The following is a 15,238-nucleotide window of genomic DNA, read 5'->3' as shown; positions in this document are numbered from 1 at the left end:
TCAGACAGCCCCGGAGTCGTGATTTTGGATTAGTCACTGTGAAACCGTTTTGAGGGGATTTAATTCAAAGCGAAGGTTCTGACACACTTACCTAGTAGAGCGTATACATGTACACCCACATGCACACTCACACAAAAACAAATAAACAGCAAGTTCAGATGAGAATGCGGGCGCTGGGTGCTAATCTGCGATTAGAGGTTCATGGTTTTGAAGTTAATACCCTGGTTTTCAAAGGATTTCTCTAGTTCATGCGTGCCAGAGTCTCCAGAGAGTATCCTAAACGGCCTCTACTCTACAGCCATACAAAACATCACAAGCACCTGGCATCACCACAGGCATCCTGTTTGCTCTAAAATGAAACCTGAGAACCTTATTTTACACTGTTGCATTTAGCGTTCACTTATCTTATTCAAGGTTTGACATGAGAAACCAAATCTCCCTTGATCTTTTGATGTAGAAGAGGTCTTTGTATGCTTAATACATCCAGCAGGTTTATAACTTAAAATGTCCTCATCATCAGTAAAAAAAGCATTTAAGTAATAACACTCAGAAAATGGCTCGTTTTGGATCTGAGGTGCCAGGTGATGTCACACGGGCACAGTCGTTTGCATAAACACTGCCTCCAGAGCAAGACATCGACACAGGCCCCACCCACTGGCGTTCAGTCGTCTTTGAAAATCGTGCAGTGCGAACTCGGCATAAATGATTTCATAATGTTTTATTTTGATCATGTTGTCAAAACACTCACATGCAATAGTGAGGGGGCAGGGCAATGATACCGTTTCTTATGCAAGGACGTTAGCCAATCATAACAGTGGCCAATTACTGACAAGCCTCAAAAGACACGCCCCTTAAAACAGGTCATTTTAGACAGAGGGTCAGAATGAGGGTTGAAAATAATCCTTTTTGCACATATGTATTTGTTGTTCCTTTTTTGGTGAAAAAAACTTTATTAACATTATAAGTAAACCTCAAGGCACATATTAAAATAATTTTAAAAATCCATGTCTTTAATCAAACTGTTTCTGGTTAAGAAAAATGATCAATGAAAATCCAGTTGACAAAGACATATTTCATTTATAGAAACATGTATCATTAATGAAAACATCTGTGGCATTGAAACCGTTGCTTCTTAATAGCACGACAGAATAAGAAATATGGGAAAACTGATGAGGAAAGTGACCAGAGCACAGGCGAAAAAGGAGGCCAACTGCTTTAATAATTGAACTCTTCATTAACAAAGCAATTATATTTTTCTTTCAGGCCAATTTGGAAGTGATCTGACATTATTGGCACTGAAATAGCGGTTCTCTTACCGGGTGGGAGTCTGTGGAGTTGGGATCGGCTCCAGGAATTTTCAGATGGAGACTCTGGAGATAATATGTGGTTTGCATCTGCAAGCGAAGACAACAGCACACATAAACATGCAGGCTGCACTCACTGCACTGGTACCAGCCTACTATGATCCATTTACCACTTGTAGAGACACTGTTGCAGAATATTGCTATTGATTAAAACTTGAAATAGGGCAGAGGTAGAAAATAACAAGAGGCAATATTTCAGCCAGTAAAAGCAGTTTGGTGCTTTGTGAGAACATTCTGCAATATCTATTCATGCAGAAAGTCATTAGGCATTTTTTTTTATAAAAGTTAGAGATGTCCTTTACTCTGACCTTAATTTAAGGCCCCGAGGACTAACAATGTCGGATAACCTTTCTAACAGTTGGCAAGCATCTCAGCAGAAAAAATATATGGGATGACAAGGCCTCAAAAGATGACCTTTCGCCATAATTGGAGGAAGAGAATCTTGTTTTCACGTGAGATGGACTACGAAACAATGATCCTTATCCCGACAGTCCCACAGCAATTTAACTTTACTACTAAAGCTGCATTTACTGCAGGAAATTACTCAATGCACCTTTAGAGAGAAGAATTTTACAGCATAAATATAAGGATTTTTTTACGTCACCACTGGTCAAGATCTGGAAAACAATTAGGGTGACCAGACATCCTGATAAAATTGGGACAAAATTGTGTCGATTTTATGAGTCACTGGTCCTGTTAGTCTTAGCTATAGTTTAATTGCTATGAATAAACTGTGATTTGTGCTCTTTCTATCATAACAAACCAGCAGCATATGTAGTTATTTGACTCATTAATACAACAGTAAGCAGTAAACAAAATGCATCTGTTGTTTTCGCCTTAGAATATTGAGCAGTAAGTTAAAAACATTCACATATGCATAATCGTGAAAATGGTGGAACAAGGAAATTACTTACTTTCAGCAAGTAATTTAATACAACAGCTCATAAAAAACAAACCTACTGTACTCAACTTCTGAAAAACCATTTCCAACTTTAAACATCAGCAGGAGATTCTTGCTAACCTTTTCTAGGCATTACATTTCAATACATTTGTTGAAGGTCAGTTTTGATTCAAACATTAGATCCATTACATCCACTTTCATACAAACTGTTTCTTTATTGTCAAACTGTTATGAATGAAAACACTAATTTAAACGCTTTAATGTCCATTAGATCAGACAAGCATCTTCCGATAATCTAAATGTGTTCTGTGGGGGAAGTAAGGTAAGAAAAATGGCTGGAAATTTCACTAAGGTGGTTGTAGAATGCAGAAATGAGAGAGGCAGACCTTGAAAATATTTGAACATGGAAATGTTGACAAACTGTATTTAAACATCTTCAAAACACGTTACGAGTGGTTTGACACACAACCTGTTTTTCTGTGGTAAGGTGACATAAATTCAGCGGTTACGGGCCCCACGCCGGCTGTTAAAAAGGAACACTGCTTTAGTAGTAGAGATGCCCCATTCTTTATTGCTTGTCCTTTTTTGCATTACCTTGAGCAAGGCACATATAAAGTTCTTCAAGGAAGCACCTGTCTGCTCAAGGGCTTTAAACCCACCCATCCCATAAAGGCTCCAAATGGCACAAACCCTTAATATGTCAAAGACAAAATCTCTGCTTATAACCATTCATCACTTGTATTTGACATGCTAACGACACCGTTCATCACCACCATGCCTCTCCTTCAGTATGAGACACCTTGAGACTTCAAGCTAATAAAACACCTATGCAATTTCCTATTCATCCTCTGTCACAACTACAGTAAATTACTGTAAGTTTAAAAATACATTCCCTGTATATTTCCCTATTTTTTAAGGACCTATAACTGACACAACAGATCTGAAAGGCGTAGTACTTGAGACACCCACTCATAAAAACCTTACCTGGAAATAGACAGTCCAGTACGGAATGAGTGCCAGGAAAACAGGAAGTATTTTAACCAACACTTTCACTTCCTCCACCTTCTCCTCTGAAAACCGCCCACCGTATGTCACCTTAGCACCATCTAATAGAGATGGCTTTGGCCTTGTGGGGGAAACAAAGATTTTAACAAGCATTCATTAAAACATCACTGAAATATCTGAGTACATCTGTGTTTGATAAATAAAGTAGAAAAGATAAAGAAAAGAGCAAGGATTTGACCAACTTAAAAAATAATAACGTCACGTATTTTCATGAAGCGCCTTTTCTTTGATTTAGAGAGAGGGCACGGCACTTGACAGTAACTTATGCCACAGAGACACGATGAATAGCACCGCAACATACGAAACAGACAGACAAGAGAGGTGGATGAAAGAGGAAGATGAGGGATAACATTACAGACTAATAGAGTCATCTGAATCTGGAGTGGAGGTTCCCATGAATGAACTGAGTAAATTTACAATCTAACACACTAAAACCATTTTACACAGTAGAGACTGTGTAAAGACTAATAGGCACATTTAGTTTTAAGTTTGAAAATACATGTTTATAATATAAAAAAAATTTATACTTTCTGAATATGCAACAACTGAAAAATCCATCTTAGTTCAAACAGGGTCAAGGTTAATTTCATATAGACTTTCTTATTCAGTAAAGTAAATGTAGCCCTCACCTGAGCAGACTTGGTTCTTTTGGCCCGCGTCCACAGAGGGCCGAGGTCAGGATCCGGAACAAGTCGCTGAAGGCACTGCCGTCTGCAGGTTTGGTTATAAATACCATTTTGCCCAGAACAAAGATGATGAGGGACACCCCGAGGCAGACGGCTGGGATGATGTAGCCAATAAAGAAGCTAACATTCTGCTGAATATAGGCTACTCCACCCAGCGAGAAGATCGCACCAAGATTAATGCACCAGTAGAACCAGTTAAAGAACCGCCGCGTTGCCTCTGGACCTCGATCCTTCACCTGTAAGGACATACATCACAAACACATGTGTGAACTTTAAGATCATCGATTCATTTTTATTCACTTGTTTTATTAGTTTTAAGTGCACTGGCTGAAAACTCTCCTTATTTTAATAATCAAATCACTTTTAAATCCATAATAACCAGGCCTATAACAAGTTCAGTATCAAACACAGGCAATAATAACAACATGAACATAATTTCCAGCTGGAAAAACATGGTAACTTTTTTTGACTTGCATGTGGTTACGGAGTACCATCAATAAGCACATCAACATTCAATACCCACAGTCTTCATTTAATTCAAGTACTGATTTGCAATTTACTAAATGCATTTACAAACTTGTGTGAAGTTTCTTCTCAAGTGCATGCACATGCTGTTCTAAAGAGATCTATAAAACATGCAGCTGTAGTCATACAATCAGAGATCGATCCACCAATTTTGGGAAAAGTGTCAATATACTGTAAATTGTAAGCCAATTTTCAGTTCATTGCCCCACTTCCTCAAAGTTTCAATGAGATCTATGCCCCACAATGACATCCAGATGGTACATCCTGCAGTTAATTTATTTATCGAATCTAAAAAACACATGACGATCATATGACAAGGCAACAAGTCAACAGACATCAACACTGGCCTATTCTAAGTCATCCACATTGCAATATAAGCCTCTGGTTTTATTTTCTTCCAAAAACTTGTTAAATAATCCAGTAGACCAGGTAACTGGGAAAACTGTCAAGCAGTCAGATAAACCAACAAAGACAGATGTCAGTTTTACTTCCTAAGTTGTTAGTTTCATTTTGCATGTTATGCGTAGGAGCATCGTTTAGAAGAGTCTAGGGTTTCTAATTAGTCATTTAGCAAATGCTTTCCTTATAGTTTGCTTATAACAGGGATATTCTCCACTGTACTGGGCTACTGTATAGTTTCTTGTCACTGAGAGGTCATGTAATCGGGTGAAAGTGGTTAATGAGTGCTAAAGCATGACAAATGGAAGGATTCTTTTTTTTGTACAAATATTTTTGCACATTGTAAGAAATGTTTTGTTGTGCTCGGTGTGAATCAATCTACATCACTGAATTTCTTCAGCATTTCATTCTCAACAATACAACATATTAAGTTTGCAGATAGCAATGACGTTCTTCTAACCAAATCTGAAAAACAGACCTAGACAGTGACCATAGAAGTCACTTCATCAAAAAGCCTAAGCATTTAGATCTTGTGACACAAGTCATTTTGTAGGCCACATGGCTAATTCAGACTCAAAGTACCTCAGAAATGTGTGGTATGTGCCTTGTCATTTAATAAGTGAAGTGAAAGTGCCCAGAGTTGTGTCCGAATTTAAGGAAGCCTCACATAAACGGCTGTTGCCAAGGGAACCACAATAGCACTTTCTGAAATGCAGAAGCCCATACTTAAGTAATAAGGCACTGATTCATAAGACTGAGTGTTTTAAATTCTCCATTTACTATTATTGCATTTGTTAATTTAAAGCTCCTTTTAAGACATGACAATGTTAGGTAAAATTAAACTTGAAGGATAACAGTCACTCTTAGTCACTCTTGTTTCACTCCAAACATGTATGCCTATCTTCTGTGTAACCCAAAAGGTTAATTTTATACTGAAAATGAATGAGGAATAAGAGTGTGAAGTGAATGTGAAATGGATTATAAAAGTGGTCCATATGACTTGTGAGCTATATTCAGTTTATGAACCCTATCTCTCATAGGTGCATTCATGAGAGACACAGCAATGTCTGATTTGTGCTATTTTTTTTTTCCATTTTGCATCTTTTCACAATAAATTTACAAATAGAATGTTTACAAATCCATGTTCCACTCTCCACTGCAATTCATAGCATAACAGTTTATAGCCCGACTTGCAAGGAAGATTATCAGTAGGATTATACATTTTGTTGCACAAAGCTATAACATGCATCCAGAATGACTTAGAATATGTTGTATGTTGACTTTTACAATACTTTTGCTTCCTTCTCGGAATATGGCGTGTTTACTTTTATGATACTTTTGCATCCTTTTTGAAGTTTAAAATGACCAGCCCCCAAAGTAAGTGGACAGCGCAAACAGCACTTTACTCAAAACTTCTTCTTTTGTGTTCCTAAACAAAAAGTGAGAAAACCAATACCAAGTCACAAAAAACAAGTCACAATAAACTCTCTAAACTACAAAAGCAGTGACTCATCGTATCTACAGACAGCACCAGCCAGGGTTTACCTAAAGCATCCGAAAGAACAAACGCCAGCAAGCATGTCAAAGGTCTTAATATCATTTAGAGTTTCATAAAAGCCAGACATAGTAGAAAATACTGCTCTGAGAATCAATCCAAGGTTGTGACCTCTGAGATTTGAACCTACTCAAAGTTTAGACAACTTTTCAGTTGTAGTGAATTATGTTATCTCAGGGGTTTCAATCTTTTAGATGCCACAGAAAGAAAAAAAAATCTGCTATATATTTAAATGTATAAAGAAAATTATAAATAAGCATAAAATATTATTTTGAAAATATTTATTTCTTTAAAGTTACATTATGTTTTTTAGACTCACCAGAGTACTGTACTGTTAGATGTATTATTTACATCAATTTTTAAAATTGATTTATTTTATCCAAATTATATATGAACAGTTACTTTGTTTCGTTTTTTAAATTCATTTTCTTTAATTCATTTATTTTTACACTGTTTTTATCTAAACTTCTCAACGGACCCAGAGCACTCCCTTCCTAACACTTCCCCAGACCCCATTTTGAAAACCCCTGCATTACCTGATCTGCCCCGAATGGAGTGATGTTTGATTTCACAGCTCCCACGCCAACGGCCACCAGCACCAGACCGCTGAATATCGCAGGCCCACAGTAGGGCGGCCGATTCATGCAGGTCACATTGGCGGGCACAGTTCCATTTTCAGGAAAACACTCTGCCGGCTGCACTGGGAACGCCATCTCTTCTCCACATAGAGAGGTCCTGGTGTTGTCGTTGGACACAAAGGGAAAAAGCAGCATCCCGAACAGGTACAGAACTAAACTCAAGGCTATGGTTGCAAACTTGCCAAGGAACGCATCCGCCAGCCAGCCACCAAAAGGCGATATCAAATAAGTGACTCCCATGAAGATCAAGGGGGCCTGGCTGGCCGAAGTGCCCTCCCAATAGAAGGGGCTGCTGTTGAGGAAGAGCACCAGGTTCGAGGTGATGCCATAGAAGGCCATCCTCTCTAAAGACTCTGCCAGCAGTATGGCAGCACATGCCAGTCTCCTGCCATTGAACACTGACTCGGATCTGGTTGAAGCCACAGAGTTGTCCAAAAGAGGAGTGCTCTCGTTTACATCCCTGCCAGCCATGGCCTGATATGCTGTTTCTCAAGAGGTGGTCAGCTGACCAAAATCCAAACCTAGAACAACAACAAAACCACTGTCATTATATTAAAAGCACGTGATACCACAAAACTATACATGACCCAATAATGGGAATTCAGGAAATACACCACAACAGATTCCAAATAAAATACTGACACATGTATTTCTTAGCCTTATTGACTTATTTGTAGATTTCAACTGATAATAAAACAACATGAAAGGCCGCTGGCACGCTGTCAGCAACTTCTTTATTTTACTCAGTAAACAGACTAACAACAAACATTTCTAAACACATACCGTTCTTGAACACTTAGCACTGCTCTACATTTAGTTGTGTTCAGCCCGCGACGTGTTTACCAATGTCCTCGGGATACATGTTGTTAAAATATTAGTTTAAAATTCCTAAAAGTCTGACGGTATGGTTAGCTGTCGGCTCTGAAGGTAAACAGCAAGTCACAATACTACCGCGTGACACCCGGTTCACTCACAAGCGTCGAAGAGACGCGCCCACAGCGCATTCATCAGATACCAGTGTCATCTGGAGGCGCTTATCGTGTGCCAGTGAGGAGTTTCAGGTTTATCGTTTTGTATACAAAGTATATAAGTTAAGCGTCAATCAACTGGCAAGAAAGCTAAAGGCAACTACTGATTGGGTAAAGGAAATATAAAGCGTTTATTCTATTGGCTAGTCTTGCAGCCAATCAATTCTGCACATAAACTTCCTGGGTGCATGGTGCCTTTCCTGTCAAGTACATTTTAAATACGGCTAGTTGGTTATTCCACTGATGTAATAGAGAATATATAGTTCAGGGGGGTTAATTAATTTTGTGCAAATACCACTGAGGAAAAATTAGCATCTCTGGTATTGTTGTTAAGAACTTTAAGAGCATTTTATCAGTATTATTCCAGGAGGTTTTATACATAATTGTATATATTCTTATGTTATGGGCATTGTCCACATTTATTATGAATCTAATTTAAATAGATTAATAATTTATTTATTTATTTATTAACCATTTTTTATCAATGTCTTGTTTAGATTCACACCCTCTTTGTGATTAGTGGCCATTTGTTAAAACCTTTTTTAATAGTTTGAGCATACACCTTTTAGAAAGACCTATTTTTCCCTAAGGTGTTCACAGATAGATAGATAGATAGATAGATAGATAGATAGATAGATAGATAGATAGATAGATAGATAGATAGATAGATAGATAGATAGATAGATAGATTTATTACATTGTGACAAATGTATGCTTTGTATGATACTATATTCCTTGTAAATATCACAGAATACCATGTTGTAACAACACAGATTATTTGATTGTGTGACTAAAAATGTATTGTTAAATGGATTTAAATTTCCAGTTAGTTACAATAACAAATTTAATTTGCAAGTGTACTTAAATCTTTCATGTTTTGATCAAAAGTAAAAAAAATTTGAGTGTCAGTTATGTAGACTGACAGATCACTCGGATCTGCTAGAGCTGCTCGGCTTTAAACAGCTGACAGATTTTTAAGGATCAAGAGGTGAATAAAACTTTCACAACTTTAGCCTTCTTTCCTCATTCAGACCCATTAAAATGTATGAAATTCATGAACCCAATTTCAAACGGTCTGTACTCTAAGGAAGTGCCAGTGGCAATTTGCTGTGGCATGATAACACTTCGAAAGTCAGCATGTCCCTCATTCACAGCTCCTCTCTCTCATGAGACTGACTACAAGACTTGGGTTATGTGTTTGTTGTCACTTACTACTAAGCAAACTGCAATATATATCAATGGCAAAGAATATATACAGTGCCTTGCGAAAGTATGCATACCCCTTAATTTTTTCACATTTTGTTATGTTGTGGCCTTATGTTAAACTGATTAGTACTTTTTTCCACATCAATCTACACTCCATACACCATAATGGTAAAGCAAAACACTAAAATCTTTGCAAATTTATTAAAAATAAAAAACTTAAATCATTCCACTGCATAAGTATTCATCCCCTTATCTGGGACAGTTGAAATTTAGCTCTGGAGCATTCATATTGCTTGTAGATGTTACTACGAGTGAAGTTAACCTGTGGCACATTCAGTTGAATGGGTATGATTTGGAAAGGCACACAAATCTTAATAAAAGATTTAACAGCTGATAATGCATATCAGAGCAAAAACCAAGCCCTGAGGGCAAATGAACTGCCTGTTGAGCTCAAAAATAGGTCTGCGTCAAACCACACATCTGGGGAAGGGTTCAGAAAAATATTCTGCTTCATTGAAGGGTCACAGAAGCATGTAGTCTCTGTTACCCTTAATGAAAGATGTTTGAAACAACCAGGGGCCTCATTTATCAACAGTGTGTAAAAAAGGTTCTATTTTGTCCTTATATTTACACACATTCCTACATATAAGTACAAGTTGGTAGATCACACACTTTGAGTGAAACTGTGCTTACGCACTCATTACGCACACATCTGTTGATAAATGAGGGCCCAGGACTCTTCCTGGAGCTGGCCTCCTGGCCAAACTGAGCAACTGATGGTGAAGGGCTTTGGTTAGTGTGGTGACCAAAAACCAGATGGTCAGTCTAGTTGAGCTCCATGATCATATGTGGAGATAGGAGAAATCTAGAGAAGGACAAACTTCACTGCAACACTCCACTGATCTGGGCTTTATGGCGGTGTGGCAAGACTCAATCCTTCCTCAAGACACATGAAAACACACTTTTTCAGGGGGTGGAGCGGGAGTCAATGATGTTCAGGGGGCCTGGAATAATCTAATTACATGTATTTTATATTTGGAATTTGGTTAAGTAATCCAGATTGCATGTCATCAGCAGTATTACTGTTTTTTTAAATTGCATTTTTATCAAATAAATGCAGCCTTATTGCACTTTTAAAAATCTAGAAGATACATAAATAAAAACAATCCAAACTTTTGACTGTTAGCAAAAGGGACTTTGAAGTGATTGTATCAAATGTTGATACTGTGGTAATTTGATAAATAACATTGTAATACAAATGTAATTGCCATGTCAAGTTCTTTATATATTTATTTATTTTCTATATCTATCTATCTATCTATCTATCTATCTATCTATCTATCTATCTATCTATCTATCTATCTATCTATCTATCTATCTATCTATCTATCTTTTAGGCTATAATTAATATCTAACATTTCCATGGCTTGCTACACAATCCACACAGATCGTGTACACTCTTAATTATTAATATACACACTAATAGATGTGATTGGGTGTCACATTTGATCTTCTTTAATTTCGCACACTAGTTCCATGTTTCCGGAGGGTTTTTATTTGAAACGGACTAGTGCAAAAATAAACTCGTGTGTGTGTGCGTGTGTGTGTGTGTGTGTGTGTGTGTGTGTGTCCGGCAGGCTGGTCTCTGACGCGACAACATGAACAGAGTCAGGTCAGGAGAGTATTACTGTCTGTCTGCTGGCAAGCAAACTCTCACTACTGTTTATTAGCGTCAGCATTTTACCGTCACACGCTGAAATGCGCGTGCTCTTCCTAGCCCCAAACAGTCCCAAAACAGGAAACTGTACTACAGCCGAAAGAATAAGGTAACATTGCTGTTTGATTAGCGAAACCAGGAAGTACCAGTCCTCTGTTGATTCTCAAGTCAACGAAAGAGCTTATCCTAGTAGTATTAACCCTGTAAGGCGATCATTTTTCAACTGAAGCGATCTTAAATCAAAGTACTAGGCTATATGTCACGTATTGCACTGCATAATGCACATAATGTTTTCTTTTGGCGCTGTTGTTCAAATAAGTACCATGTTTTTGGACACGTACCATGGTAAAATCGTGGTATTCTTGGAGCTCAATACCATGGTATTACATCGCTGTGCTATGATACAGCCACAACATTTTTTGTAAGGGGTGTTATTAAAGAACAGCTCGGACTCCGAGCCAATTTATTACAGAGATGCTGATGTATACATGTGTGTGTTTGGGTTGCAGGAATCATATCGTGGCTGCAGGACATACTTGTGTACTGTGTGATACAAGAGAGTTCAGATCTGCCTCTGATGTATCGTCCCTGATGATGCAAGAGCCACGGTTCCAAGCTGCGCTGGCCATTCATCTTTTCAAAGGAGGCAGGCTTCTTTTAGGTGACACTCGAAAATACATGCATAGGCTATGTTGGTTTCACCATATTAGTGAGAGCATCTCGTAGATGTAATTGATTTTATACTGAGGTGGAGCACCACAGAGCCTAGCCTGCACACACGCATACTGTACATGCATCTATCTTGTCTCATTATTGTTACTTTTTACTATTGAGCTCTATCACACAATTTATGACTTTACTGGTGGTAGATAAAAGGCAAGTAGCTACTTGCACACTAAACAATACGTTTTATAGTAGTATTTTATTTAGGGGTGGCACACTGGTTGATACCATATTAGTTATCAGCCATTATTGTTTTATTTTATTTTTGGTATCGACTAATATTGGATATTTAATTGTCCATGCTCATTTCTGCCTACTTTAACATTTAGATTACCTTTGCCGTGATCTTACACACAGAAAGTAATACAGTGTACTAATAATTCTTGGCTTATCGATTTCAGTCATTTAACATGCACCCCTACAGTTTATTATTTTTTCAATTAATTAACAATGCCTTATATTTAGATGCATATTTGTAGCCAGTAAGTATTTGTATGTCATGACTGAAATTCCACATGTGCAAAAAAGTACCATGGTATTACTGTTTTTTGTACCATGCACCATATTATTTGAAATATTATGGCATATGAAGATGGTAATCATTTTATTATCATAGTATATACCAGAGTACCATGGTATTACCATCTGATTTTTCATCATATGATATATTGTCAGCTTCCTCTATTTGTGGTGTTAATTTAGAAAACTGACTGTTGACTGATAAATTGTGCATCCTTACTCACAGAATGTCTTGTTCAGATTGAAGGCTACTTCTCTCTCACCACCCTCAGATACAGCATTCTTGTGAGTCATTGCCCGAAATGTCCACTCTATGGATGACTACCTTCCCCTCTGGCAAGATAAACACACTGTTTCATGCCTCAAAGACTTTGCTCACTCGAAGGATTTAAAAGTTGAACTTCAGAGGAGGTGAATTAGTGAAATAAGGGATTTATGTCTTTGTTGTGAAATTTAATTTCTCTGCAGATGCTGGAGTGCCGTTTGGGGTGGTGTTTGGAGGGACGGATGTCAATGAGGACGTAAAAGATGAGCACAAGCGAGCTGTGATGGAAGAAGTTCTGCGCAAGGCCAGGTCAAATTTACTCTGTCTTTGATGAAAGTCGACGCATATCCTGTTTCTCTGCTCTAGTCAGAAATAATTAAAGGGGTCATATGATGCTATTTCAATTTTTCCTTTCTCTTTGGAGTGCTACAAGCTCTTGGTGCATAAAGAAGATCTGTAAAGTTGCAAAGACTAAAGTCTCAAATCCAAAGTGATATTCTTTATAAAAGTTAAGTCAACCACGCCTACCTAAAACGGCTCGTTCTAACACGCCCCCACATTTCGACGTCACTATGTGGGAAGATTTGCATAACACCGCCCAAATGTTCACACAAAGAAAGAAGGCGTAACTTTTATTCTCTCTGTAGTATTGTTGTTGCCACCACCATGTCGTGAAGGTGCTTTGTGTTTCGTTGTGAAAGCGAAACTACTTTGTTTGGCCTTCCAAAAGAGGACGATATCCGCTTCGTCATGTCTAGAGCTGATCCGTGCTGGTCGCTGAGGAAATACATCAACTTTAAGCCGTGGATCGCCGGCTCGGCTTTCACCGTGGACGAAGCGGAGTCCAGCCCGGGGTCGTCACATGTGGTTGCCGCAAGCCCGCTGGACGCTCCTTCATTGAATCCACCGGCCACGCCGCTCTCAAGCCTGCCGTGTGTGACGCTGTTTCGTTGTGAAAGAGAAACTACTTTGTGTGTGACGCTGTTTCGTTGTGAAAGAGAAACTACTTTGTGTGGTCTTCCAAAAGAGGACACGACTAGAAATCAGTGGTTAAGTTGTATTTACAACACTGTTCCAGAACACTTCAACCCAAATATTCAGATGTGTGCAGCACATTTTATGGAGGACTGTTTCCTGATCCTGGGCAACATCATATGACCCCTTTAAAGCAATAGTTTGACCAGAAATGAAAATTTTGTCATTTATGACCTCTTCCAAACCTGCATGACTTCCTTTATTTTGTGGTACACAAAAGAAGAGATATTAAAGAATGTACTGGACAGGTTGTTCTTTTCCATGAAATTGAAAATGTAATCTGTCTGTTTCTCGCATAAAAATGCGTATGGCTTCGGAAAACTAGTTTTATGGATGAGTTATGATGCTTTGTAGGTGCTTTTGCATCTTTTTGAAGCTTGAATTCTTGAGTCATCATTCTTCAAAAGGTTTGTGCTCCACAGAAGTCGGGCAGCTTTGGAGTGAGGGGAGAGTAAAGGATTTTTAATTGTACATGAACAATATGAAAGAGGATTATATAAGCTTACTAGTATGTTGTTAATCTCTTCTTCTAAGATTAGTCTTTAATTAGTCTTCTAATCTGTAGTGGATAAAGTGGTCTGGATAAGCATATTGTGAATGGTTTCTGAAGGATCGTGTGACACTGAAGACTGGAGTAATGATGCTGAAAATTCAGCTTTGCATCACAGGAAGAAATAATTATTATTTTTTATATATTTCAATAGAAAACAGTTGTTTAAAATTGTAAAAATATTTCAAAATATGACTGTTTTACTGTATTTTTGATTAAATAAATACATTAAAACATCTAAAAATCTTAACGTATCTAAATTTTGAACAGCAGTGTATAGTCCCTCTGTTTTTGCTTTCACTTTTTATCCTACAATAGGCCTTTGGCCTAAAAAGGTTGATAGTGTCAGGTATTATGTGGCATTTCTTTTCCTTTTTCATCTGAAATAGACTGAATCTGTACCCAAAGCCTGACAGCTTTGGTTTCAATTCATTATCCAGGTGATATAGATTCATGTGATCTGTTTGATTAGTACAGGCAGACTCACACCCTTTTGACAGTCTTAAGGGAATAATTGACACTTGGGAGCATAAGAACGATAAGAGCCTTCCACTTCAAACGCATCTCCCAGAGAAGGCCCCCTGCTGCTGCCGTTACTGACTAACCTTCACATCTCCTGAAAGAGAGACGAGGGACAGGGGATGATGAAGAGGAGACATAAGGAAACCCTTGGGGTTTAGTTGCTATAATTTGGAAAAATAACAACACTCTGTCTACTTTTTCTTTATTCAGAATCATTGTTAGCACATCCCCCCGAAAAATCAAAGAGGACCTTATGTCTTATGTATGTGTGTGTGTTTTGAGTTTGAATAAAGGGAGCTTTAGGATGAGGCCTGAAAGCAAGACAGAAGCATAGTCCAAACTTTATGATTTTTTTTTCTTAACAAAATACAAATACAGAGAGCTTCAAAAGCCAGAACCAAATTGAAAATCTGGGATGTAAAGTGTAATTAAAATTAGAACAAAAAGTAAAACAAAGAAACACCAGGGTCACATTTAAAACACAAGTATTTTCTGATATATATATATATATATATATATAATTTTTTTAAATTTAACTTT

General features: G+C 37.8%; 2 protein-coding genes across 5 annotated transcripts in view; one reads left to right on the top strand and one right to left on the bottom strand.

The window, feature by feature from the left end:
• LOC107550965 (solute carrier family 15 member 4-like) overlaps positions 1-8,092 on the bottom strand; it is a 42,792-nt gene extending 34,700 nt beyond the window's left edge. Inside the window, exons 1-3 of the mRNA XM_016232428.1 lie at positions 7,917-8,092; positions 7,032-7,654; positions 3,960-4,252 (exon numbers count right to left, since the gene is read on the bottom strand). Coding sequence (XP_016087914.1) covers positions 3,960-4,252; positions 7,032-7,604 — 866 coding nt within the window. The 5' untranslated portion in view covers positions 7,605-7,654; positions 7,917-8,092. The remainder of the gene's footprint in view (positions 1-3,959; positions 4,253-7,031; positions 7,655-7,916) is intronic.
• A 2,879-nt stretch (positions 8,093-10,971) lies between these two features.
• The window catches only part of glt1d1 (glycosyltransferase 1 domain containing 1), a 43,018-nt gene continuing 38,751 nt past the window's right edge, over positions 10,972-15,238 (top strand). For 2 of the 4 annotated variants that reach the window (XM_016232421.1, XM_016232423.1), the window contains exons 1-3: positions 10,984-11,193; positions 11,594-11,745; positions 12,795-12,900. In XM_016232421.1, the coding sequence (XP_016087907.1) occupies positions 11,126-11,193; positions 11,594-11,745; positions 12,795-12,900 (326 nt within the window). In that variant the 5' untranslated portion in view covers positions 10,984-11,125. Of the gene's footprint in view, positions 11,194-11,593; positions 11,746-12,552; positions 12,612-12,794; positions 12,901-15,238 lie in introns of those variants that run through there. The other 2 variants (XM_016232422.1, XM_016232424.1) reach the window with 2 other exon arrangements.

The sequence above is a fragment of the Sinocyclocheilus grahami genome, unplaced genomic scaffold, assembly GCF_001515645.1.
Source record: "Sinocyclocheilus grahami isolate Dianchi unplaced genomic scaffold, SAMN03320097.WGS_v1.1 scaffold410.1, whole genome shotgun sequence".
NCBI lineage: Eukaryota > Metazoa > Chordata > Actinopteri > Cypriniformes > Cyprinidae > Sinocyclocheilus > Sinocyclocheilus grahami.
Note: the sequence above shows the minus strand (reverse complement) of the source record. Positions and strands in the feature narration are given on the sequence as shown.